Here is a 26,117-nt window from a genome sequence, read left to right as displayed (position 1 = left end):
CACATCTCGTGAGAGTGTACCAAATATTCAGTACGCGGACTAAAAACCTCTACATATTCTCAAACCTATTAAGTCACAATTTGGAATAATTTACGTGTAAACATGTCAACTCGCGCACGTTGAGTTTGAGAATAGGGGATTGGGTCCGCGTATTGAATATTTGGTACTCGCGGTGTAAACTAGGCTAATGAATCAAATAAGTATGCATTTAATAAGGAATTTTGGTAATTGGTTTATTTCGTTTTTTTAAAGCAATACGATGTTTTAAAAATCATGAAATTTAGATTTTTCAATTAATTATTTAATAACTACTTGTTTACTTTTGAAACCCCATAACTTTCATAAGTTTAGTTGTTTAACCAGTTAGCAGCCCATCAGAGCAAACTTTTTGCCTTCAATTTTCTCGAAAACCATCGTTCTGGGCGATGTGCAACAAGAGTACCTTTTTTGTAGGAAAAAGTATGTAGTTTTTAAAAAATGAACCCACGTTGCGAAGAAAATAACCTAAAAAAAGTTATTCACGAATTAACCACCTACCCTTGCAAAAACTACCCTTTCCCGATTTTCCAAATTATTTTTCAGTATCACCATTTGATTTTGGGTCAAAATTTTTTTGGGAGGATTTTTTTTCGAAATTTTATCTCGTTTTTTAAGCCTACAATTTCAAAAAACCGTTTTTTAAATTTACCCTTTCAGTGCCCCTAACTCCCTTAATATGCATTTTCCACCCTATAGTTATAGGAACTTTTTTTAAAATTTTTAGGAGTACTATCACCCCCCGAATTTTTTTACACCATTTCAATGACACCCTGTATATTGGAACAGGCAATAACAAAACACTCAGATAAAATAGTTAAAATGAAGTGTTCAGCATTATTTTCCTCAGATTGGTGTAAGATAATAATTTCGATAGTAGTGATACAATGGCTTAGTTTATTGGTAAGTATAAATTTATTCTAATTGTATATAAAAAAATTCAAAAATAATTGGGTTCGATTAGCATAATGATATTTTTGTCAACATTTATATTTTTGCCTGCTGTAGAATCTGCTTTTAATAAATACATGCAAATATAAAGTCAGTTTTTAAATTAAAAATAGTATAATTAAAATAAAAACATTTATGCCGGGTAATATAAGAATCTAGTTAAGTTAACTATTAAAGTTGACACAAAAAATTCCTATATTTGCAATGTAAATTTTAATTGTTTTTAGGAACATTCCAACCTAAATATGTAGTTAACTACGAAAAAAAAGTTTATAATACCCGGCATTAATAATTTAAAATTAAATATGAATTTGCCGCTTTGTGCACGTATAATACATATAAATGTATTATATGTGTATTATTAGATATTATGTTATTGACTTTTATTCTAACGAAATAAAATATCTTCACTTTTCCTTAGAATGTTTTTCTTTTAGCATTGCTGACGAGCTCCCGGATCCTAGAAGACTTAATACCAATGAAGTAGAGCGAATAATGTCGGATAATACACCTGTTGCTCTTGTCTTTTTAGAGGCCTGGGTGTCTAGTAACCTCGGTAGTTCTTGGTGGCATTTTTTGTACACAGGAACTGGAACTGAGATACCAACGTTAGGAAATATGGGCCGACATAAAAATATAATAATTCAAGCACTTCCAGAAATGCCAAATTTACGAGCATAGTACTGCTTGAAAGAACTAGAACGTCTCGCTATCAGGTGACTGTCCAAAAAGTTACCAGACGTAAGTGGTTAACTTGGTCCTATCGACGGAAAGAGAAAGGACAAAGCTGTATCCTCGAAGTATCTAAAAACTCTTGAAATCGCCATCCATAATAATAACATAACAAATAAATAAATAAAAACATGTTTGTATTTAATATTTATTAATAAAAAAGTACATAATATAACCATATTTTATTTTTCAATATTTTATTTTCAATTATGTAAATGTAAAAAAAAATAATAAATACCTATTTGCCTCAAAATCTTTAGTTAATTTATTGTCATAATAATTCCGCTCTTTCCGAGCTCGGCATTTTTCATAACTTTAGATGCGGAATTATTTTAACAATCAATTACTTAAATGCCAAGATTTTTTGGCAAGTAGATATTAATAATTAAGTAAGTGTAATCATAATAATATATTTTATTATACTTTCCAAAACCTTGTCTCGCCTTATAATGATATTGTGTCAAACAAAAGAATATTTTTGATATATTTTCTTAACAAACCTAATGAATACTTAAATGTGAGTAGGTACTTCTATTATTGTTTTTAAAATAATGTCTTTTTCATATTTAATTTATAAACTCGAATTTAAATAATAATAATATTAATAATAATAACCCTCAGAGGCTTAACGAATTTGTTGAGTACGGGTGTAACAATCCCGAGGTACCTTAGCTGGGGGAGCCTAACCCCCTTAACAAACCCCACAGGGATAATGGCAACCACCAAAGCGTAGCTCCTACCACTCATGGTTTAGGACAGCCACAGACTGCTCCTCCCAAGAGAAAGGCGCAAAGGCTTAAATGGACAAAACAAAATAATATAGATGTTTTTAAAGGCTTTTTTCGAGCTACACACCACTATTCCCATTATACGAGAAGTAGCGCCCCCCGGGTCCTAGCCTTCCCCCACCGTTAGGGTTAACCACCCCGCCGGCGTGACCAATACATGCCGCATAGTAAGAAAGACTATCCAATGAGTCAACAAGTACCTAAGTTTTGCGAAACCCCTTATCACTTTAACCACCTAATGTGAGAAATAATTTTGGAGAAAGATAATAATACTAGAATTTTTTTTATATGTATATAGCCATTTTCTTTGATTAAAAACTGAAAGTTAAAAATCTAATTAAAAATAAAAGTTTTATTGATTTTTAGAGGTATACCTATCTTTTTCCCAGCGGGCACTTAAAAAGCCTTTTTAATATCTTTTTAAGGAAAAATTATCGCAGGAATACAAAGAAAGACGAACACACATATACCTACTTAGTATATCTTTGTATACAGCGTGTTCATTTAGTACTTCCTTTTCTTTGTGTCTTCCTTTCGATGGTGTTTTTATTATTTTTTTTAAGCAAAAAATTAATATTTTTTTTACACAAGGGGTTAAAGAAAACATTTTAAAATTGTTGTAACATAATACAGGCCTGACACAATTCTGTTCACAAAAGACGTAACAAAAGTTTTTTTTTAAATGAAACACCCCGGGCCTACATATTATTTTAATTTATAATTTTTCGTAAAATTCCAAGCCATTAATAATGATGTATCACATGTTAAATTTAATTAAATTTTTTTAAAATTAAAAGTGGTTGAAAGACCACTATTTTTCGTCTTTTAGCGATTATATAACCAATAATAATATAACAAAACGGTCATAATATAACAAAACGGTTTTTACATTCCTATCTTAACTTTTTAAGTTTGGAAATTTGATTTGCATGACTTTTCAAATTTTTTTCTTAAAAATGTCAAAGAAATGTTGACAATTGGGCAAGCTGAAAATGTATGTCATTAGATGGACCATAAAAAGGTAAGGTAGGAATGTGAAAACCGTTTTGTCATATGACGTATAGTATTGGTTATAACCGCTAAAAGACGAAAAATAGTGGTCTTTCAACCACTTTTAATTAAAAAACAGTTAAAAAATATATCATGTGATACATCATATGACTTAGAATTTTACGAAAAATCATAAATTAAAATAATATGTAGGCCCGGGTATTTCATTTAAAAAAAAACTTTTGTTTTTTGTGAACACCTTGTTTTATGTTAAAATTGTTAAAACAGTTTTTAAATGTAGATTTTTTGACCCCTTGTATATAAAAAAATATATATTTTTTTTATTTTAAAAATAAAGCTACCATGGAGGAAGAGAGTATCCTAAATAGACATGCTGTATATAGCAAATCCATGTTGTATTTAAATGTAATTTAAAACAAATTACATTTAATTTAGTTGTTAGCTTAATTTTGTTTATTATTATATTTCTAGATAAGGCCTACCAATATCCCTCGTAATGGCTAAAATTGTTGACATTCCAATTAAACTGCCCCAAGTTGACGCGCAAAACGTGGGAGAGGCAGAACGCCTTATGTTGAGCATTACACCTTGTGACTTAGTGTTCTTAGACACATTTGCTTTTTCTACTCAAAATATCAAGTGGTGGCAGTTTTCATTCGCTGGAACCAGAAATAATAAGCCCTGTGAAGAGAAGCTAAAACACTATATAACATTCTTTCAAGACAATTTAAATAAATGTGGGCAAATAGTATCACTTGGAGTATTATACAGCGAGTCTGTAACGAGATATCAGCTAATAGTTGAAATAGCAAACGAAGTTCGTCAGAATAGATCTACCATTTAAGTAAGTAGAACAGATACAAAAATATGACGTGTCTATCGACCTGCAGTGGGATTATAATTTTACGAGTCGTATTGAACTGGAAAATTTAATATATCCTATTATGTTATTATATAGGATTATGTTGTTGTAAAATATAATAATTATTTGATTCAATCAAAATTCCAACTAGACTCAATAAGCCAACATAAATATATAATTAAAATTTGGCTATTCAATTCGACTCGTAAAATTATAATCCGATTACTGATGTTCCTTTGTTTATATTTTATTCTTTGTCATCTATTTTTGGCTTCCTGCGATAACTTCCAAAGGCTTATTTTACTATTCCAATAATATATCTACTAAATTTTGTTATCTCGTTATGTAAAATTTTATAACAAGGTTTAATTTAAAAGTTTGTCAACAAAATTAATTGTTTTAAAACGCCTTTTTTAACTAAATAAAATTTGATTTAAACTGATTTTAAAGGAAAGAGCAAAATGGACAGGGTTTTTTTACTAATAATCCTTAACCACCTTATTAACTTTGTTATTTTTGTTTTAAATATGATTTTAAAGTTGAAGCAAGTGCGCCTCTATAAAAAAAAATAAAGAAAAAGGCTACAAAGAAGTTCCAAAACTTTATTTTAAAAAAACTGTAATTATTTTGTGATATAAGAAACAATAGAAACAATCATATCCCTACAAATAAAAACAAATTTATATAATATTTTAAAAATAACGCTAAAATATTGATAACGTAATTTTGTAATTAATAAAATACAATAAAAAAATAATTAAGAAATATGTTAGTTATAATTATGACTTATACAAAAAAAAACCTTTAAAACATTTTTTTTTGGAATTCATTCTGTTAAAAAAAAATATTTTAAAAACTATTTTTAATTTTTAAAAAACTGTAATCATTTTGCTATATAAAAAACAACCATATCCATAAAAATAAGAACAATTTCATATACCTATTAATTATTTTAAAATGCTTATGCCCTAGAATAAAATATGCTATGTACCCTATATTGATAACATAATTAATAATGTAAGATATAATTATTATTACGAGAAAATATATTTGATACATGCGGTATATATTACATATTATTTAGTATATTACATGCGGTAATATAAAACAAATAAAAAAACACAAAAAAAATTACAAAGGTTTTCCTTGGATAAGGTAGCGCATACCATAAAGGAACCTTATGTTTAATTGTCTTAAAAAAATCTAAAAAGTAAAATAAAAGGTCAAGTCAAATCTTTTATATTTTATCAAATTAAATTTTTAGATTAAAAAAAAACCGATTTTGTTAATGGATTTTAAAAAAAAAACATGATTTTTTAATGATTTTTTCTTGTTTTGAAGGTGAAAGAATAAAACTTTATTTTTATAAAGAAAATAAAAATAAGGTCCACTTTTGATATACATAGGTAATTAGGAACACCTTAATATTAAAAAGATAAATATTTATTGCTTAATTAATGTAAAAGGTTTAGAAAAAATTTAAACAAAGAAGCGTCAAACTTTGCTTTAAAAAAAGCTACCATTCTAGCTGAAGAGCACTCGGTTTATTTTTTTTTTATTCGGTTCTTCTTCGAAATCACTTAAATTGCTTATAGATGAATTAAGTGACGTCGAAAAAGAATTTCCTCTTTTTGGATTTATAATATGTTTTTGCAAAGAAAACCCGCTTAACCTTCTACGCTCAGCGCGTTCAAATTTACGATAAAGCAAATAGTTTACCTCCATGTCTAAAGAAATTCCACTTCTTGTAATTTTAAATCCGTTCATCGCAAGCAATACCAATGCGTGCATGTACGTTGGAGGAACCAAGTCGTATCCATCAGATTCCTCTAAAGAATTGTCATTCATTATCTGGGCCATCGGTAAAGCTATTTCACTATTGAACTGGTTTGAGTTGTACACTTTTACACCGAACACTGCCGGAACAGTTTCACAATTAATTACCTTTGTCGCAGATAAATATTTATTTTTAAAGTTTATTAAAACATCTTTGTTTTGGTGAAAACGGTCCATTGACGTTTTAAATTCTTCATCCGTTGCCAACGATTTTATTGCGGTTCCAACCTTTTGAATGAATCCCGTAAACATCGCTGCGGAATTTTTATTCCACCAAAATTCTGCCGTCGGTAGAAGCAAAGATACACGATGTTTCGCCTCCAAGACTGACAAACTGGGAAGAGTTGTTCGGTCCGTAAAATTCTCCGAATTTCCGATAACAAATCCATACACGTTAGTCGCCACTGCCATGGTGACAGTGTTTACCAAAGAATATTGTGTGTAGTTATTTCTTACAACAGGATTTTTTTTAAATTTTAAATCGATGTTATTTAAATGAGTAGTGTAGGCTACAAAAACGCGATCGGTGGCACTCGATCTAAAATCTTCATAGTATTCATGTAATTCACTGTCATCAAAGAAGGTATAAGGTCCTACAGGGCGTAAAACATATTCATTCTCTTCCGATATTCCCTTATTTGATGTATGTTCAAATGTTGTATTCGAAGTTGATGGTTGTGGGTCTTCCACAGAATCAAATGCAGGCTTTGACTGAAATTATTTTTTAAGCGATTTCCTTGTGCTTTTTTTAGACGTAGAAGGTGCGATGGTTTCAGTTTTTTCTGGTAATGGTTCCATGGTGACAGATTACAACTAAATTGATATGGGAATAGTATTAGAATAAGAGGTAAGAGATACAAAATTGTGCAATAGACATACCTATTACGGCTGAATAATTTAAATGGTCACTTTTTGCACGTAAATACCTAAATAAGAATTAAATGAACAAAGCCGAATGCCGAATAAAGACTGAGCTAATTTTAAACACTCAACAGATTCAATAATTTCATATCATTTTAAGCAATATGCTTACTGGCGAATTATGTCCCCTTTGCTCCAATCTTCTACACAAAAAAAAAATTATTGCAGGCAGTGAACCTTATAATGATGATGATATACTATTTTTCTCAGTGTATTCTTATAAACTATACTATTATGCTAAAGTTGTTTAATCGTTATCGTTTTCACATAAATTTGATAATGTTTCTTCCTCGAATTCATTAATCTGGCAATATTGGGGTTTATCAGAATTTAATAATTCTGCCACCGTATGCGCTTGTGATATTTCGCCGTATGTGTTGTCGTAATGTATAAAAACTAAAATCGGTCTGTGAACACTAAAATACGATACGTAAGGAACCGCTTCCACATCTGACAGTCCCCGATAAAATATATAATCAATGCAATTACCCGATCTGGTCGTAAAAACAATTTTATCAGAGGCCAGGTCTAAGCGATATACTGTACGTAAATATTTCATAACACTGTCAGAACCATTGTCTGTTCGAATATTATAATTTAAATCGCCGCATAAAATTAGTGGGTAATAATATAAATCATCTGATAAAAAAGGACGTAGAGCATTGTCAAGTAATTTCATTAATTCTTTTTTAGAAATTCCAACTTGACAGTATATCGTTACAATACAAAAATATTTTTCTTGGCCTGTTTTATGATCAAGGTAAGCAATTCGAGCAGCACATAAATCGCCAAAAGGTGATTTTATAGGAAATATATCTAAAGATTCACACTTTTGAAAACATGATTGTAACGATTCATAAATTGCAATGCCGCCAGCTTTTACATTACGTCTTTTAAATCGTGTTATGCATCGATATCCATCAATTGTTTTTACGTCCTCAGAATCATTTATCCAAGTTTCAGATAAGGCTAAACGTTTACATTTTTTTAGAACAAAATCAGTTGCGACGTCTACAGCATGTGCATTTAAGCTTTGTACATTTAAATATGCAATAGAAGGAATTCCTGGCATACTTTTAATTTTTTCCAAACAACGCTCCGTTACACAATCTAATTTATGTTTTTCCAAACGTTTAAACTCCGTTCTTAACGTTTCTCTATCAGTACTTTTTTTGGAGTGATAAAAATTATAGTCTTCATTGCGATTAGTTAAATAAAGTCCTCCGAGAGTTTTAGCTCTTGATAAAGCTACGTAGACTAAACTTACTTCATGTGATTTAGAATATTCGTATACTATTGTATCATAAGTTCCACCTTGCGATTTATGAATTGTCATAGCATTAGCGGCAACAATTGGAAATTGTTTTCTTCTTACTTTAATCATTTTGGAACCAACACTAATAACACTTTCACGACGAATAATGGGAGTCCAAGTACTTGGAAAACCAAAAGCTTGCGAATGATGTTGGTACTTCATACGTAGCATTGTTCCCATACTGGTATCACTAAACTCTAACCACAAACGTTGCACTTTTTTTAAATCGTCGGTGTTGTACTCAATATGTCGAAGGTGGCCAAAGGAACCATTAACAATTTTATCAATTTTGTCAATATTTTGTGTAATTATATAAGGAGTATCAATGACCAATAATAGTTTTGTAGGCATGTTGCCAGTTTGCGTAACGTCCATTTTTTCTATTTTTTGAATAGTAGATTGTAATTGATTGTTATTTTTATAGCCGCTTATACTATCCTCAGCCATACAGCAAACATTTCCATCGATATTTAAAACTTTATAGTTATGATTATCGACATCGCTGTTACGATGAAATAAAAATACAGCGCCCTTTAATGTCTTTAACACCCCTAAGTTTTCAGTGTGAACCAAACGTTTCTCTAATATTGTACGTTCTTCTTTATTTAACATATCTCCATTGCCAACTTTAGTCAAAATTGATGAAAATTTTGTGTCTTTTTGCCGAACCACCTCATTTAAGGAAAAATAGTTAAGTGATTGCCATAACATACGGGTCTGTAGTAAATTAGGTGGTCTAGAGAATACAGGTTTCGCATTTACTGGTGGTAGTTGTCTTAAATCGCCGCAAAATATTACGTGAAATCCGCCAAAGTTAGCATTCGAGTCTCGACTTACAGCTCTCAATCGACTGTCAATTTGTTTTAATATGTCATAACTCATCATGCTAACCTCATCAACAATAATAGTAGTGACTTCATTAAAATCACAACGCATAGTTTGTAGAAGATCTTCTCTTAAATTTAAGTTTCTCTTTGCATTGATACTAATATTAAAAGCTGTATGTACAGTTGTACCATCAATATTTACTGCAGGCTTACCAGTGGTTGCACAAGCAACAAACGCACATTTTGTGGTATTATGTCGCAACGAGAATCTATTTGCTGTTTCCATTAACAATTTTAGAACGAAACTTTTTCCTGTACCAGCCGGCCCAGTAAAAAACACTTGTAACGGTTGATGATTTTCTCCATGGGATGTAAAAGTTAATCGATTTATAAACTCCAAGAGAAATGTAAATTGCTTTAAATTTAACTGTCTAAAATCTGAACAGAATTCTAAATGAGGCATCACGTTTTCTACTCGCCTAACGACACTTGAACGAGCAATTGAATCTAGGGTGAACTGCCCAGTTCTCGGCCACCTAACTGAATTTTTGACTTTGACTGAGAAATAAAATTAGAAAAAGGACAAAATTTGTTTTTTTTGTTTTTTTATGTGAAACCTTATAGTGTTCTTAATTGTTTCCTTTGGTCTAAAAAGGATAAAATATTCCCAGTTTTTATAAATAAATTAAAATTTAAAAAATGTGCATTCTGCCAGATCTCGGCCAGGTGGAATTTTTCTCGGCCTCAAAATGCCGGTTCTCGGCCGGGGTGGCCGAAAAATACTGACTTTCGACCGATCTAAATAAATAAAGTCCAGAAGCAATTAAAAAAGATTGTTTTAATTTTATTATAAGTCGTACAAGTAAAAATGTAATATGTTTTTATTCTTGTATTGAAAAATAAAAAAACGCAACTAAAGAAGCAAATAACAGGGTATATATTTAATACCAACTTAGTACAAACATACTTAGTAGGTACCTACCTAGTTTTGTAGGAACTTCAAATCTCTATAGTTAACAAAAATATAAAAAATTGCTTATAACTAATAGTAAATAGTAAAACTAATACCTTACCTACTATAATGTAGGTTCCTAATATTAGGTACATACACAAACAAATAACAGACAGATACTTTGAACAAAAACTTAAGTTCTTTTAAACTCTATAGACAAACAAAAAAAGAAACAAAACTCTAACAAAAATAAAAAAAACATTGCTTCTTTTAAAACTTTTCTTAAAACTATTGATACCTAAATTATAAGTACCTACTATAATAACTAGGTAAGTAACGGCAAGGAACATATACATAGGTAGGTAGGTATTTTACTGGCAAGAAATACATATAAAATCTTTGCTTGCAGCTTCTGAATATGATAAATGGGACAATTCAGTGCACGCTAAATGGTACCACTTAGGACAGATATCACAGCATACATTTTTCAAATTGTCATCTTCTGTATCACTTATAAGTTCGTCCTCGCAAAGAGAACACATAAGTTTAATTTTTTTACTTTTTTTGTTATTTTTCGAGACACTCATATTTTTAGCTATCAGTGTCTTTTTCTCCTGTCTTTCTTCTTTTTTCTTCTTCTGGACATCCAGTTTATTCTGTTTTTCTTTTTCTTGTTTTTGAATATGTTCCCTCCAAGCTTTGGAGGAAATTGCACTTGGCAGTTTATCTCGTTTTTTACTTTCGTTATTTTTTTTAATAGGTTCGGGAAACTTCAGATGTTGAGAAAATGGACTTAAAACTTCAACGTCGTTCATAGATTTTTGGGGGGTTTTTTCGCCAATCTGGATTTTATCTAGTTCATTTTCGATACTTTTTAATGGTCTTTCTTCTCTTGTTATTGCATCTGCTCCCTTAACTTCACATGCTGTTTGGTTGTTAATATTTTCTTTACTACTATTTATGTCATATCCAAGTTCTTCAGGAATATTATTTTTAGATTCTTTAAATAATAATGGTTGCTTGAACTCTTCAGTTTGATTGATGGTATGGCCTTCTTCAATGATAGTTAAGGCATCATTGTCTGCAAGATTTCTTTGGTTTTCTGGTTCACTTTTATTGTCATCTAAACTTTTAGTCTCTTCAATTGGATTAGTAGAGTCGTGACTTTCTTCAATGGTAGCAAGTGTTTCATTTTCTGGTGGATTCTGATCATCTTCTTCACATTTTTTGTCATCATTTTTAATTTTTTTACCGAATTCTTCAATTGGACTGGTAAATTCATGAGTTTCTTTGGTGATAGCAGATGTATAATTTCCTTGTGTATCTTTTTTATTATCATGTTCGGGTTTTTTTTCAATTGCTTCATCTTTGTTATCATTGTCATTTGGTCCTTTCTGTTTGTAATTGTCTTGATAAATATTTATAGAATCATTATAGTTGTGTCTATGCTCTGGTTCTTTGGCTCCAAATATGTCAGTGACAGATATATCCAACGGCAAATCTGTCAATGTTAAATTTAAATCCTCAAAGGGAATTATACTCAAAGAATCCATTGGGACAATACTACCAATAGGTAGTGACTCTGACAATGAATTATCTTTATGTATTGTTATTTCCATGTCATTAACAGTTATGTCACTTATAATATTTATCGTTTCATGCTCAGTCTTTACCTTTATTTCATCTATGGTTTGGTAAATGATTTTTGCGTCAACACCTTTGGCAGCTAAGTTTGTTTCGATAAGATTTATCACTTTTTTGGCATTATCAATTTCTTCTTGTTTAATGTCATATTCTTTTTGGACTGGGCGTTTGTTTTTTTCTAAAACATTTTGGACACACTTTGTGTAATCCACATTGTCCGGATTTAATGGAAAGAGTCCACATTTACGAAATCCATTTTTAATGCAAGGCACCATATCTACCTTATCTAAACTTTGCTGAAATATTTTACAAAAATTCACTTTTGTAATTGAACTGGTTACATCATCCTGTGTACTTTGCCATTCCCTGACGGTTTTTTTCCATTGGTGTTTTAATGGCCTAAACACGCTTACATCTGCGGGCTGGAGTACATGGGTGGTGTTGGGTGGTAGTGAGTAAAGAATAATTCCATTTTTTTCACAGAATTCGCTTAAAAATATATTTAAATGTGAGCGATGTCCGTCTATAAATAATATGATTGGCTTTTTAATATTGCCATTCTCAAGCCATTTATTGAAATCATTGCAAACATATTCATAGAATACGTCGCTCTTCATCCACCCACTGTCGGATTTACCAAGAACCCAATTATCAGGCATATTCATAATAACTGATTTCGGGGGCCTTACATACGGAAATACAACTAGTGGGGGGCAAATATCTCCATGTGCATTAAATGTAATAAGAACTGTCAGTGTTTCCTTTTCATTGCCTTTTTTAACTGAATATACGTTCTTAAGACCCCGAGGAGCAAGAACTTTTCCTGTTTTAGGATCTAATGAAAATCCTGATTCATCTCCGTTGAAAATACGGGTAGGATCCTCCATAACCTATTGAAGATTATTCTCTTCCAAAAAATTACTCAATTCCCTAAACCATGACCTAATATACTCTTCGGTGACTACTGCCCGTGCTTTATTAATGCTTTCAGACTCACGCAATTTTAGTTCTGGATGTCTCGAGAGAAATCGCAAGTACCATTTCCCTCCAACCCTATTATTTTTAAAAGAATCGATTTTTCCATTACTAATGGCAACTTTAGTAACGGTCTCCATCAACTCATGTTTTTTTATTGGAAATCCGGACTTAGCAAGCGCTATAGCCCACTCTTTTATGCGTTTCTCACCTTCAATTGTCATAATTGGTTCTGGCCCAGTTTTTTTCAATTCATCTGGTTTTCTTCCAGCCACTCTATCTTGGATAGTGCTCCTGGGAACGCCAAATTCTTTTGAAGCTGCTCTAACGCTCAAGGTTCCTTCCCTCACATGTTTAAGGGCTACATTGAGATTTTCTTCATTGTAGGTGAACATCTTACGGGGTTTTGAAACGTTTAACTTTACGCCTTTCTTGGTAGCCATCTAAATAAAAATAAAAAACACAGAATGTAAATAGGTATAGGCTAGCAAACGGATCTGAAACACCAAAAGAAATGTTTGTTTTTATTTTTTAATTTTTTTTTTTTTTTTAATATTGTTTGTGAAATTTAATTTAAATGCGTATATAATTATATTATAAATGTATTTAAATTAAATTTTAAAATAATAATTTGAAGATAAAATTAAAAAAAATAAAAACAAACATTGCGTCCGGTGTTTCAGATCCGTTTGCCAGACCTACAAGTAGGTACATCTGTTTTTTTTTTTTTAATATTTAAGATCTTAATTTTTTTAAAATTAATAAAGTAAAAAAACAATATGTTCATTGCAAGAAACTAATTTTTTGCATGCATTTTAATGGCAAAATATAAAAATGGCCGAAAAATAGGCGGATTCACCAGTTCTCGGCCCCCTTTCAAAATATTTATATCTCCCTTGATTTTCGTAAAAACCCGGCCGAGATCTGGCTTGATCTACTAACCAACTGAATATTATTAAAAAGAGAAACCCACTCTAGTCCCTAACTATCAGTAAGTTAAAAAAAGATAAAGAAAAATATTTATATTAGACCGCTTCTCGGCCACCCTGGCCGAGAAATGGCAGAAAAGGTTTTTTTGACCGGTTTTCCGGCCACGTATTTTTCTTTTTAAATATTAAGTTTTCTTGTATATTTTAATCTAATTATTAAAGATTAACCCCTTAGTAACTAAAAAGTCACAAAACTTACCTCAAAACTCGATGTTTTCAGAAATTATATTCTATTTACTTTCGAGCTGCACACTACACTAAACGTAAGAAAACGGCAAATGCAACGCACTCCTGGAGGTACATGTTTTGACTGAATTTTTCTTAAGCCTGCTTTGGCCTATAAGGATGTTGGTGCGTGAATATGGTGCGCGAAGAACTACATTAGTCAGGGGCGATATGTTCATATAAATAAATTGTAGAATGCTCTATTTATTAACTATTTTGTGAAAAAGTGGCCGAGAACTAGGGGTGGCCGGCTAACTGGGCAGTTCACCCTATATCAAGATTTTTAGCTTTTTGATTTGGTTCTCTAAGGAAATCTTCATCTTGAACAGACCTAACTAAAGGTCCTACAGTTAATGGGCTATCTTCTATATTAACACTATCATTTTCCTCGTTTAATTCTCGTGCAATTACAGTTTCAATTTTTTGTAAAGATAAACCGCTATCATATTTATTGCAGCGTTCTTGCAATAGCGCGAAATGTTCGTCATAAATTTTAACATACCTGTCGTTATCTAAAATATCCAGTTCTTCACCCTTAAAAGGCCAAAAAAGTGTCACCATTTCTCGCTTAAAATTTAAAAGTTCCCTCGTTTTATCATAGGATCGCCATTTCAACACTTTTTCGAATTTTCTTCTGTGATATTTAACGGAAATATTGTTATCAGAGACTGTACCATCACTATTACTACATTGAATATCATTATTATCCTCATCACTGAGTTCATCCGCCATGTAGAAGGGTAAGTTATTTATTTTTTTTGAACGTGTCAAATCGTACCAAGCTACAAAATCGGCCAAAAAAACTTCCTTTAAATCAGAAGGCCTCTGTTCATATTTCTGAATGATGTTTAGTTTCCAGATATCAGTAGAATAGTTTTCAATATGTTGGTCATTCATTTCCTTCAGTGATTTTTTCATTGAAAATCGTTCAGTTGGATGTTGTGTGGGTATAGTTTGAACTGCTCTAGAAGCCTCCGACATGGGCAAGCGTAGTAAATACCAGGCAGCCTCTTGCGTACACATTTCAACGTTATTTAATGCTAATTTTCCAATCTCTTTCATACACATCTCATAATCCATATCTGGATATTTATCACGCAATTTTAATATTTCTCGATGAAGTGAACTAAACCCTCGTTCACTTTTATTTACATATTCGGCAACATATGCCGCACAGGAATATTCATCTAATATAAATTGCACATCCATATTTGATTGTAATACCTTTGAAATAGATGGATTAAATGGGCTGATCCAAATATCTTCCATTCCGCGCTTCATAAATACCATTGGTCGGTGAATCCCTTGTCGAAGAACATCTAAATATTCATTGAATGACTCCAAATAAAATCCGCGAAGAAAATCTTCAAAATTTACAAAAGTACCATCTTCTAATGCTCTATGCATTTTTTCAAATAATAACACTTTTGAATGATCTTTGTCTACTGGTAATACTGGCAATAGGATCCTAGTTTTATCCATTGGCCAAAATGGTGCACCAAAACGACATTTTTTTGTATTTTTCTTGTAGCAAGTATGAGTATGATGGTGAGTTTGCAAATTTCTAGAACTGGAAACCAAACTTTCCTCAGCTGAGGCAATAGTATCAATTAATTTAATAGTTTCCGCTAAATTCTCACCATTTAAAAATTGTGCCTCTGAGGATGGTGGCGAATTTTCAAGCCATAATAACATATGACAATGTGGACTGCCACGATGTTGAAATTCTACTCTGCGAAAGTAATCTTTTAAATAATATTTTCCAAATGGACCACACCTCTTTTTTTTGAAAGAACTAATAAGTGTATCTACTAATTTATCAAAATATAAACAGCATATAACTGGGTCATTGTTTACTAAGTTCGCTTTAGCACTATTGGACATAGCATCAATGATACTATCGTCGATATTATCTTCATCGTCTATATTTTCTTGAAATTTATAAACACATTTTAAAAGTGGCTTCCAATGTATTTCTGAGGCACTAAGTGTAAGAAAAATAGTGGGTTTTCCAAGTTGGCGCATCATGGCAAATAAGTCCTTTTTTCTGGATTGCCAGTATTGTATGGAATTAGGTATGTGTTTTAAAAACGATTCATTTCGTTCCATACTTTCTTTAACAAATTGGGAATCACATAAATGTTCTCTAGTAACATGTTTTACATCATTGTCGTTGTTTCGAAACATAATCTGAAATGCCTGAATAATTCTTAAACGCATTATTTTTGCTGCCATGTATAATATATGATTAGGCATTACACCCCGTCTGTCCCTACGACGGATTTCACTTGTAGCCATCATATATGGGGTAGCTTTCACTTTAAATCGTCGCTCATGACCATAATAAATAGCCGGAAATGATAATTCTTCGGCATCGGAATCGAAAGATAATGCAAAGGGTTTATTTTCCTGCCCAGGAGCTAAATGCAATACCATGTCTTCTCCCCAAAACATTGTTTGTTGTTGCATATTTAATAACTGTTCGGCTGTTAATATTTTTTCTCTTTTCGCGGAAATTGCATCTAAAGCTCTTTCGGAAGCCTTAGCTTTATACTGATGTTCTGCGTATAATGTTTCATTATCATCTGCAAAATCAAATGGTTCCTCTATACCTAAAAATGCGTCATTTATTTTAACATTATATTTTATATACAGCGGTGTACTTCGTAGATACAATAACCATCTGCGCAAAACACCTTTAGAAACGCAACCAGTTAAATAGGAACTTTTATAAATAATGTTTCGTTTAATTACCATAATTACCACTGTTACGGCATAATCATCGTCAATATTTCTTGGCAAGGAAGTAACCATATTATTTACGTTAACAGGGACATTTATTATTTGGCCAACCAATCGCTGACTTCCGGAAAAATAATGAATTTTACGAATTTGCATAAATGGCAAGCGAGGTGAAATTAAACGTTCCGCAATAGGATTTAAATATGGCAAATCAGATGGAATAGGGGGATACTTAAATCCATTTACGGTAGCTAATTGAGGAATTTTTTTTCGAGATAAACTTGAACTGCAATTTCGACAACTCTTATAAAATTTACATTCGTCTTCGATTTTAGCACACATTTTCGGAAAACCAGCCTCATGGAGGATCGAAATATCATTTTCTTTTACTGGGCGAACATCTTTGGTCCACCAAATTCTGTCACATATACGACAATATTCATTTAATTTATTGTTATAAAAGTTAGTTTTCATAAAATTTTCCAAATATAATGTTCTTTTTTCAAAAACTTTTACATTAGTCGGCATTAATGTAACCAAAGAGTGATTATTACTAACTAAAGGGTTATGATTACTTTCTAACAAAATATTATCATCTAAAAGAAAACAACTATTACTTTCCTGATCCATATACTGAGAAAAAGGAATAGCTTTAGGATTATTACCTTCCAAATTACCACTGCTGGATGATGAACCATTAACAAAAGACACACCATTTGAAGTACTACTAGTTACTGATGCTAGTAAATTTTTCTTTCGATTTCTGTAAGAACGGCAACGATCGGTGTTAATTTACGTTTTTTAATAATTTTTTCATCTTCTAAAACATTTGAAATTTCTCTCTTTAACGACGATTTATTTTTAATTAATGTGGGCTGAGCTGTTAGATTTTCATCAAAATCGAAAAGTGGGTTTTGCTTCTTTGCCATGTCTAAAACTAAGACAATTTAACTGATTTAACATATAATAATAAAATACCAACAATAAGTAAATAATATTATACTAAAAAAATAAAGCGAGTACCAAACGAATGTATGGTAGGTACGTATCTCACAAAATATGTAGGTAGAAATTATTAATCTATTTCTAATAATTTTTAATTTAAGTTTGAATTTATGTCTAATCTAATAAATAATATGTGTATCTTAGAAATATAATATAGGAAATGCGGTTTTGTGGTATGTACTTATTTAGTAACACTGTGTATAATATGTATGCTCAAACTACTAACACCCTGTATATTTGAAACATTTATATTCTTACCTATTAATATCTGCTACTTATTGTAAAATAAAAATAAAAATGAAACAACAGCACAACACAACAACAAACCAACCACAAATATAGCATTGCAAGCTTTTCAAGATAAAAGCCGTTATCTTATACATATAGTCCGAATCATGTGTAAGAAAAACACCTCATATATGGACAACGTAATAAAATCCACGACGCGGCGTTGATCCACCTATAGCATGTCGCATGTCGTTTCTTATCTGTCCATGCAAAAGCTGCCGTATAAACGCGCGTAGTAGTATTTTCAATACTAAAAATCGTTTTCCTTTAGGTAGCACTCAACTTCAACAAACCACTGTCGAATCCGATGTTCTGTTAGATTTGCCCTGGAAGATGTCAGGTTTTGAGCAATCCTAGTGGTTAGTTCTGGATGCCTTTTCAAAAAAAGCTCGTACCATTTTCGTCCAGGCCTTCCGTTGGTAAAAGTGTTGGGTCTGTTTAGCTCCTTTACTAAAAGTTGAACACTGTCCAATAAAATTATGGTAATTAAAAAGGTATTTACGTCTTTGTGGCAGAAAACCCGCGATTAGAAATCTAGAAAAGCCACTTAACCAGCATATCTTCTTCATTTTGGGTTAGAACTGTTTCTGGGCCAGACTTCTTATTAAGTGGAACTCTACCCTTAATTTTATCTTGCAAGGTAGATCCGGGAATATTATAGATTTTGCTTGCCGTTTTAAAGGGCATTCCTTTTTGGATTTCATCTAAAGCAGTGCAGTTTGTAGCACTTCTGGAGAATATTTTAGTCTTTTCTTTCTATCCATTTTTACCTAGAAAAATTTTAAACCTATTATCGGCATAAAAATGCTCGTATTATCGGCACCTTTCTTTGAATGGGAATAAAAATATTGGCTTAAGGAATTTTGGGTGCCGGAAATTGGACCTTTGCATTAACATATATTATTATACATTAATCCAAATAGATCTTGCCCTTACAGTTTTTCTACTAGCGAAAATAAACCTTAAAAACTGGCATGATAAAACACCAATTGTCGGCACTACTGCCGATAATTGGGTCAAAGTCATTTTTAGAGGTTCCTATTATCGGCACCCCTTAAAATAATAAATAAAGGCAAAAAAATTATTTTCTTTCACTAAATAACAATTTAACAATCTATGTTTAACAAGTTGTACTTACCAAAAAGCAAGTTCAATTCAGATGCAATTTTTAATCACGTGTTAAATCTGGCGTACTTCTTAACGCCAGGAAGAAGCACCACTCGTTACAACGACTAGACGTCAACTGTCGGCATTAAAATAATTGTTCCTAGATTTATTGTCGCGCGTCATCGGACTGGGTGGGGTTATTTATATAGTCAGATATTTCAAGAATATTTAAAAAATGTTAAAACTATAAATACAAGTGGGAGAATCTTATTTTTTTGTAATTATGTTGTAAAAGTGCCGGTAATAAGGACAGTGCCGATAATAGGTACGTTTACCTTAACCATAATTAATTAAAAAATAATAGCTAAATGTTTCACTAAGCAAAAACTAATATGTTTAATGTCGTGGCTGGATAATAAAATTTAATGAACATTATCACTATTCATCATATAGGGTAATTAAAAGTCTTGGCCGTCAATGATTTTATTGAAGATATTTATTGAGGTGTATATCGGTCAGGGGCAAAATAAAACTTTTCAGACCTTACGAAGATTTATTTTACTTTCTTTATTCCGAAAGCTAAGCGTTTATATAAAAAAAGAAGTTTTATTGTCATTACTTACCAGAATCATCAGATGCATCGGTATAATTTTCTTCTAATATAATTTCTTTTGATGGCAATCTAGAAGACTTACTACTTTCTTCACCAGCATCTTTCTCTTCAGTTTCAGTATCGGAATCAGTTTCGATAGCATCGGATATTTCAATATCTTCTAAAGTTTTTCCCTGATATTTTTGAGTTTTACCGCTATTTATTGTTAGCAACATTTTAGAAATTTTAGCAGTTTCATATACGTCTTGTGAAAGCCTGTAAAAATATTATTATACACGTTTTTGATTAATACAATGCGTCAATTGTATGCGTTAATTAGAAAATAAAATTTATTAAACCTGAACGCTTAGTTTTAAAAGAAATCGCACACTTTAAAGATTTATTTTCAGAATAATTATGAATACAGAAACCTGGGCAAAACTAAACTGACGCATCTGAGCGATAAAAAAAACTAATCGTTGAAATTTAAAGAATGTTATTGCCCGCTTTACAGCCGTACTGTAAACAGGGTTGTATATAGGGTGGGCCAATGAAAACGAAACTGAGCCAATTTTATATACCTCAGGGTATTTACGAAAAAACACTTGGATCCGTCGATTTTTAATTTTAGGGCAAAATATTTTCGTTTCATACTATTTTCAAAATATTTACAGTTAAGAGCAGTATTTTTGCATTTCTTACATGTTGCATAAACCAAACTATTTAAGTTAGGAAAAAAGCGGTTAGCACTTTTCTATTTTAACTTTTTAACAGCTATCTATTAACAATGAAAAACCTTAAAAAAATCGCTATTTTATTTTATAATTTTTGAAAAGGAAATTGACAGTTGACAGATTTTTTTAATTACCAGCGAATAAATGTTACAAAGTTAAAATAGGAAAATGCTAACGTTTTTTTTCCAAATTAAATAGTTTGGTTTTTACAACATATCAAAAATGCAAAAATTATCATGGTTATAACTGCCGATATTTTGAAAGTAGTGAAAAGTAAAGTGAGATTCAGAAATCATAAAGCACTCAGTAGGACTCCTAAAAATAGGTATCACTTGACCCCCCTTTCCATTGAATATTTTAGGGGTGAGTGTCCCCCCGTTAGATGGTTAACGTTCAGGGAGTGAAACTGACAAAAAACTTTCCCCTAAAATCAAAAATCGACGGGTCCGAGTGTTTTTTTGTAAATAACCTAAGATCTTTAAAACTGGCTCTCTTTCATTTTCATTGTCTTACGCTGTATATTAATTATTATTATGGGCTGAGAAGAACCAAGGTAAGATTTACCTGACCTCAAAAAAATAGTCTCGTTCTTCATTTCGAGACCAAGCGAATTTTTTTTTTATACGAAAAACGTTTACCTTTTCGTTAAATTTTATTGTAAACAACGGATGTTGCATCTGCATTGGACATTGGTTCTAATATACTAAGTCAGTTTTAAGTTTTATTTAACAATAGTTTTCAAATAAATACTGTAAAGTTAGTGTATTGTAGTTCAAAATCATAAAAAAATAATTTTAATGTAACTTTCTATTATTGCTAGGAGTGCATGCCTATGCAACAGCCTATGTCTTAACGATTACTGTGAATAAATTATTATTTGCTTACCGGTAGTAAGTTGCATGTGTTTTTTTGGTATGGCCCATAAATCTCGCAAACTGTTCAAATTCAGATTCAGTGATATTCAGAACTTGCAGGACAGTAGCTATCTGTTTCCGAAGTCGTGTTGATGTAAATAGCGTAGTATTAGATACTTCTGAATTTTCTGCCAATTTTTTTATAGTATGATAGCCACTAAGGTATTTGTCAGTAGTATTTGGATTCGCGAAAAGGTATGGATTTTTTTGTGATATATAGACATTTCTTTTGGCCAACAAAACATTTATTAATTCTTGAATAGTTGTTGAAAATAAAAGTGGAATAGGTTTGCTGCCTTTTCCTAAGGTCACTACTCGTTTGAAGCTTTTCGTTAGTATTTTCTCAGATTCAGAAAGGGCCTGTAAAAATTCTTCTTGAACATTTTGCATAGATACATCGATATAATTTTCTACTTTTAAGAACTGCACTTCTCCAATTCTTTTTCTGTTTAATAACAGCGTTAACGCTAAAATACATTCTGACAATAATCTAAAATTTGCTTTTGGATGAGTTGTACCCATTAACTTATCTCTAGCTTCTCTGGCTTGCCTTGATACGTAGTTGTTGAATTTCATAATATCAGTGGTAAGTGGCATTAACTTTGGTTTTTCATATTTATTTTCATTTAGGTTTTTTAATGCTAAACTAGATATCTTTGAACTCCAATGGTTTTCGAATAAATTTTTTAAACGTTTAATTTCTTTTAGGCATTTTTCCGAATCTTCATACGGTAGTAATTTGGTCTTTTTAATGAGAAGTTTGGTGGCCATATCGCAAATTTGTTTTAGAGTTGTGCCCATATGCAGCGCTAAGCTACTTGCCTTAAAGCTTTGTGTTTCTTCATTATAACCACTTATTATTTTTGTTGCTGCAACAAAGTGGTCAAACATTTCTGGCTTTAATGTGTCAAGAAGGATTTGACATCCACTTGCTTCTCTCAGTGTTAATAAAAGACGGCCTAATTCTCGCATTTTGTTCGATATTACATTTTTTATTTGAGGCCTTCTATGTTTTCTTAAAAGGCTTTCGGCATAACTGCATATGAGCACGTCTCCCATTGCCGCTTTAGAAATATCATCACTTCTCATTATCGGAAAAACCTCATTTTTTAATCTTAGGGATTCATAGAAATTACAGTTAGGACCCGTACACATTGCAAACATTTGTGCTGATGACAAGTGATGTTCTCGTGCTGTTAAAGATTGATCGGTTCGCAATTTGCACATTTTTCTGTGTCGCTTCAGATAATTCCGACTAAAATATCCCAAACAGCTTTGGCATACAACGTATTTATCTTTAAGGTTTTCGGAATTTCACAATTATGTTCTCCTTTTGGCCTTCTTACTGGTCGAATTATGTTTATTTTGGAATTAGAAGTAAAATTTCCTTGTCTTAGAATGGCTTTTAACAGTAGCTTGCGTTTAGGATTTCTAGAACCTAATGAACATAATTCTTTAACAGCACCCTCATTTAAGTGATTTCGTTCTAAATGTGGAGCAAAGTGAGTTACGTCTCGATCGCAATATGGACATGTATTTTTTCGTGTCCACGGTCTAGTGTTACAAAAATGTTCCACTTTAGGTAAAGAATTTACAAATTTGCCAAATGTTGCAATAGTTCCATCTATATTTTTTGTATATATTTCAGATTTGTTACCTACAATAAAAGGAAATTCTATAAACATAGGCTAAGTTTAAATTATTCACCTATTGACCCACCCATTATGATTAAATAAATAAAATGTCATAAATTAACTATAATTTATTTTTTTAATTCCCTATTTATGGCTCTATAATTATTATTTGTAATAAAAGAAACAAATTTATTTATTTTTAATAGGGGAATCTGTTTTTTTTTTGTTAGAATGATAGAGAAGAAAGGAATAAAAATTTAAACATTATTTTCCACAAAGTCTATTATAAAATTAAAAATTTATCATTATTTATACGTTTTTTTCGACCCACCCTTTAGGGTAGATCAACGAAAAGTTAACATCCTAGTTATTTTGATATAAAAAAAAATGGTTTGTTAGGGTTGTCAGTTACCTGCAGAAAGATCGAGCAATATTTTTATCGTAAAGATCTTTGCATCTGATTATAACTGCCAAGCTTGAAGTTTACAACGTATCGAAGTGTGTCAAAATTTTAGGTCAAAACATGTGACCCTAGTTTTTAAAGCGGAATACAAAAAGATTAAATCAAAAAAGAAAATGTATAACAATAACATTTTTTTCTCAGTGTGTTTTGATTTCTACCTTAGTTTTTTTAAAAACAGGGGTTTGGTTGGGTTGGATTTTAAAACACGATGAAAATTGGCTGCATTTTCAAGACAAAACGGTTATAATCAAAGGGACGAAGGTTTGTTTTAAATATACCCGAAAAAAAAATTATAAGAGTATTATGGATAAATAAATCTGTTTGTGAAATATATGAAAATGAAAAAAGTTTGTGAAATATAGAGTAACAATGAAATCTACTTACCTATTGCAGTTTGGCTTAATCCTGAAGTGGAAGGGAATTCACTTAGTTTGGAACTCGGTTTGGAAGTTATATATTTTACGAAATTTTTGCCCTTGTTAAACTGTAAAAACGAATTTTCATTTTCCGTTTCCGAGGCACTACTCGTAGTGTCCGGTATGTACTCAGATTTAGATGATTAAAATGGTTCATCATCTGATGAGTCTATAAAAAATAAATAATAATAGGATAATTATGTAAGGTGGAATAAGTAGATATTTGTGTAAACTTAAAAATATTTTTTTTTTAAATAATCATATTTAAGTAGGTAAAGTGTCATATTATAATAATGTACTTACATAAGACTTCTTTTGATTCAGGCATAGTTTCTCGATTTTCTGGTAAAATTTGTAATATTTTCTTATTAGAATCTTTTGATGAGTCTACAAAAAAAGAAGATATAAAATGTAGAATAAGTATTTGTGGAAACGTAAAAACATTTTTTTATAAAAAAATACTTATGCAGGTAATGTATAATATTATATTATTGCACATACATAAGACTTCTTTTAATTCAGACATAGTTTCTGGAGGAATTGGTAAATTTTTCTTATTAGCATCATTTGATAAGCCTGTTAGAAAAATTAAATTTATATGCAATAATATTGGTTTTATGGGGTAAAGGACACAAATGTACTAAATTCACTTACATAAGACGTTGCTTAATTCGGATGTTTCTTGTAAATTAATGTTTGCATGATTGATTATTGATTGAGAAGAAAATGCCGCCAATGCGACAGAACGATGTTCTGGGAAAGAACATTTTGTACTCTCATATTTTGGTAAGTCTAATAAATTTGAACTTGTAACAAGCTCTAAAATTTTTTTTCTCCAGTCTCTTAAATTCCATATGAGATTTTGGAATATCCGGAAACCTCTCGGCCCACACTACTGCAGCCTCCCTATAATTTTTTCTGCACTCCCCCAAAATTAACAACATATCTACTTCTACACTGAAATTCGCTTCTATTTTTTTCTTTTTAAACACAATTTACTTGTTAATAACACGTCAAAATTTTTATGTGACACTGCTTGTTATGTTGCCATGGAAATCCTACTGTTACTAGGATTTTCATTTCCATCCATACTAGTAAAATAAACAGTAGGATTTCCATGGCAACCGGCTGTTATTATGGTAAAATATTCGAATTATTTTTAAATTTAATCAAAACATTTTTGATCATAATTCCGTAACCAGCAGAGCAATTTATTATATATTATATATATATTATAAACAAATTAAAAATTTTTTGTAAACAGACTTCATATTTTATGTAGATTCGTATTTAAGAATAAAAAACACGTCATTCCGTTTAAAATAAGGAAGTGACTCCTCTCCTCTTAGGGGGGTGAAGGGACAAATGTCAAAAAAAAAATTGCAGCCGTTTTTGACATATCGCATTGTAACACTTTAAAAAACTCACCCTGTATATATAACTAAAATATATATATATATATATATATATATATATATATATATATATATATATATATATAATATAATATTATATATATATATTATATATATATAAAGTATATATAATAATGTATATATATAAAGTATGTATGTATATATGGTTTTAAACTTTATATATTGTGGCGTTAACTTTACACCGTTACTGTTTTGCCAAGAGTTTGCAGACGGTAGCTCAGAATTGTTGGAGGCTTGGGATTGTTCGAAGGTTCACTTATGACTGGCTATTAAAGAATATAATCTTGATTATAACTATTAAATAAGAGGGCGCCACTTAGTTTTTTTTTTTATAAATGAAAAAAAAACTAAGAAAAACACTTGGTATATAGGTTTCACTTAACAATTAAATGACCCTGGATAAAGTAGATTTAAAGAGGCAGAAAAAAAAGTTTTTAGTAAATTTTTGTATTATGCAGGGGAAAGTTCATGAACCTTTTCACCTAAGGCATATCAGCCTTAACCGAGTTATATCTACTTAACTACCAAAAAAGGTACTGAAAAATACTGAACAAAAAATAACTAAAATTATAGATAGAAAATTGACATTAAATTATGATATTGATTAAATATTTGTAGCAATAAATTGAAATTAAATGTATATTAATAAAAATTAAAATAAGTGAGACAAATCTATGGTTAATAATATTTAAATAAATGGAATAAACTGGCCTGTATATTCC

General features: G+C 31.0%; 1 protein-coding gene across 1 annotated transcript in view; it reads right to left on the bottom strand.

The window, feature by feature from the left end:
* Window positions 1-22,734, bottom strand: part of LOC126749344 (uncharacterized) — a 34,190-nt gene extending 11,456 nt beyond the window's left edge. The window contains exons 1-2 of the mRNA XM_050459014.1: window positions 21,418-22,734; window positions 19,830-20,074 (exon numbers count right to left, since the gene is read on the bottom strand). Coding sequence (XP_050314971.1) covers window positions 19,830-20,074; window positions 21,418-22,673 — 1,501 coding nt within the window. The 5' untranslated portion in view covers window positions 22,674-22,734. The remainder of the gene's footprint in view (window positions 1-19,829; window positions 20,075-21,417) is intronic.
* Window positions 22,735-26,117: the final 3,383 nt, after the last annotated feature.

Source organism: Anthonomus grandis, chromosome 24 (genome assembly GCF_022605725.1).
Source record: "Anthonomus grandis grandis chromosome 24, icAntGran1.3, whole genome shotgun sequence".
Lineage (NCBI taxonomy): Eukaryota > Metazoa > Arthropoda > Insecta > Coleoptera > Curculionidae > Anthonomus > Anthonomus grandis.
The sequence above is the reverse complement of the archived record's forward strand: the minus strand, read 5'-3'. Positions and strand labels throughout refer to the sequence as shown.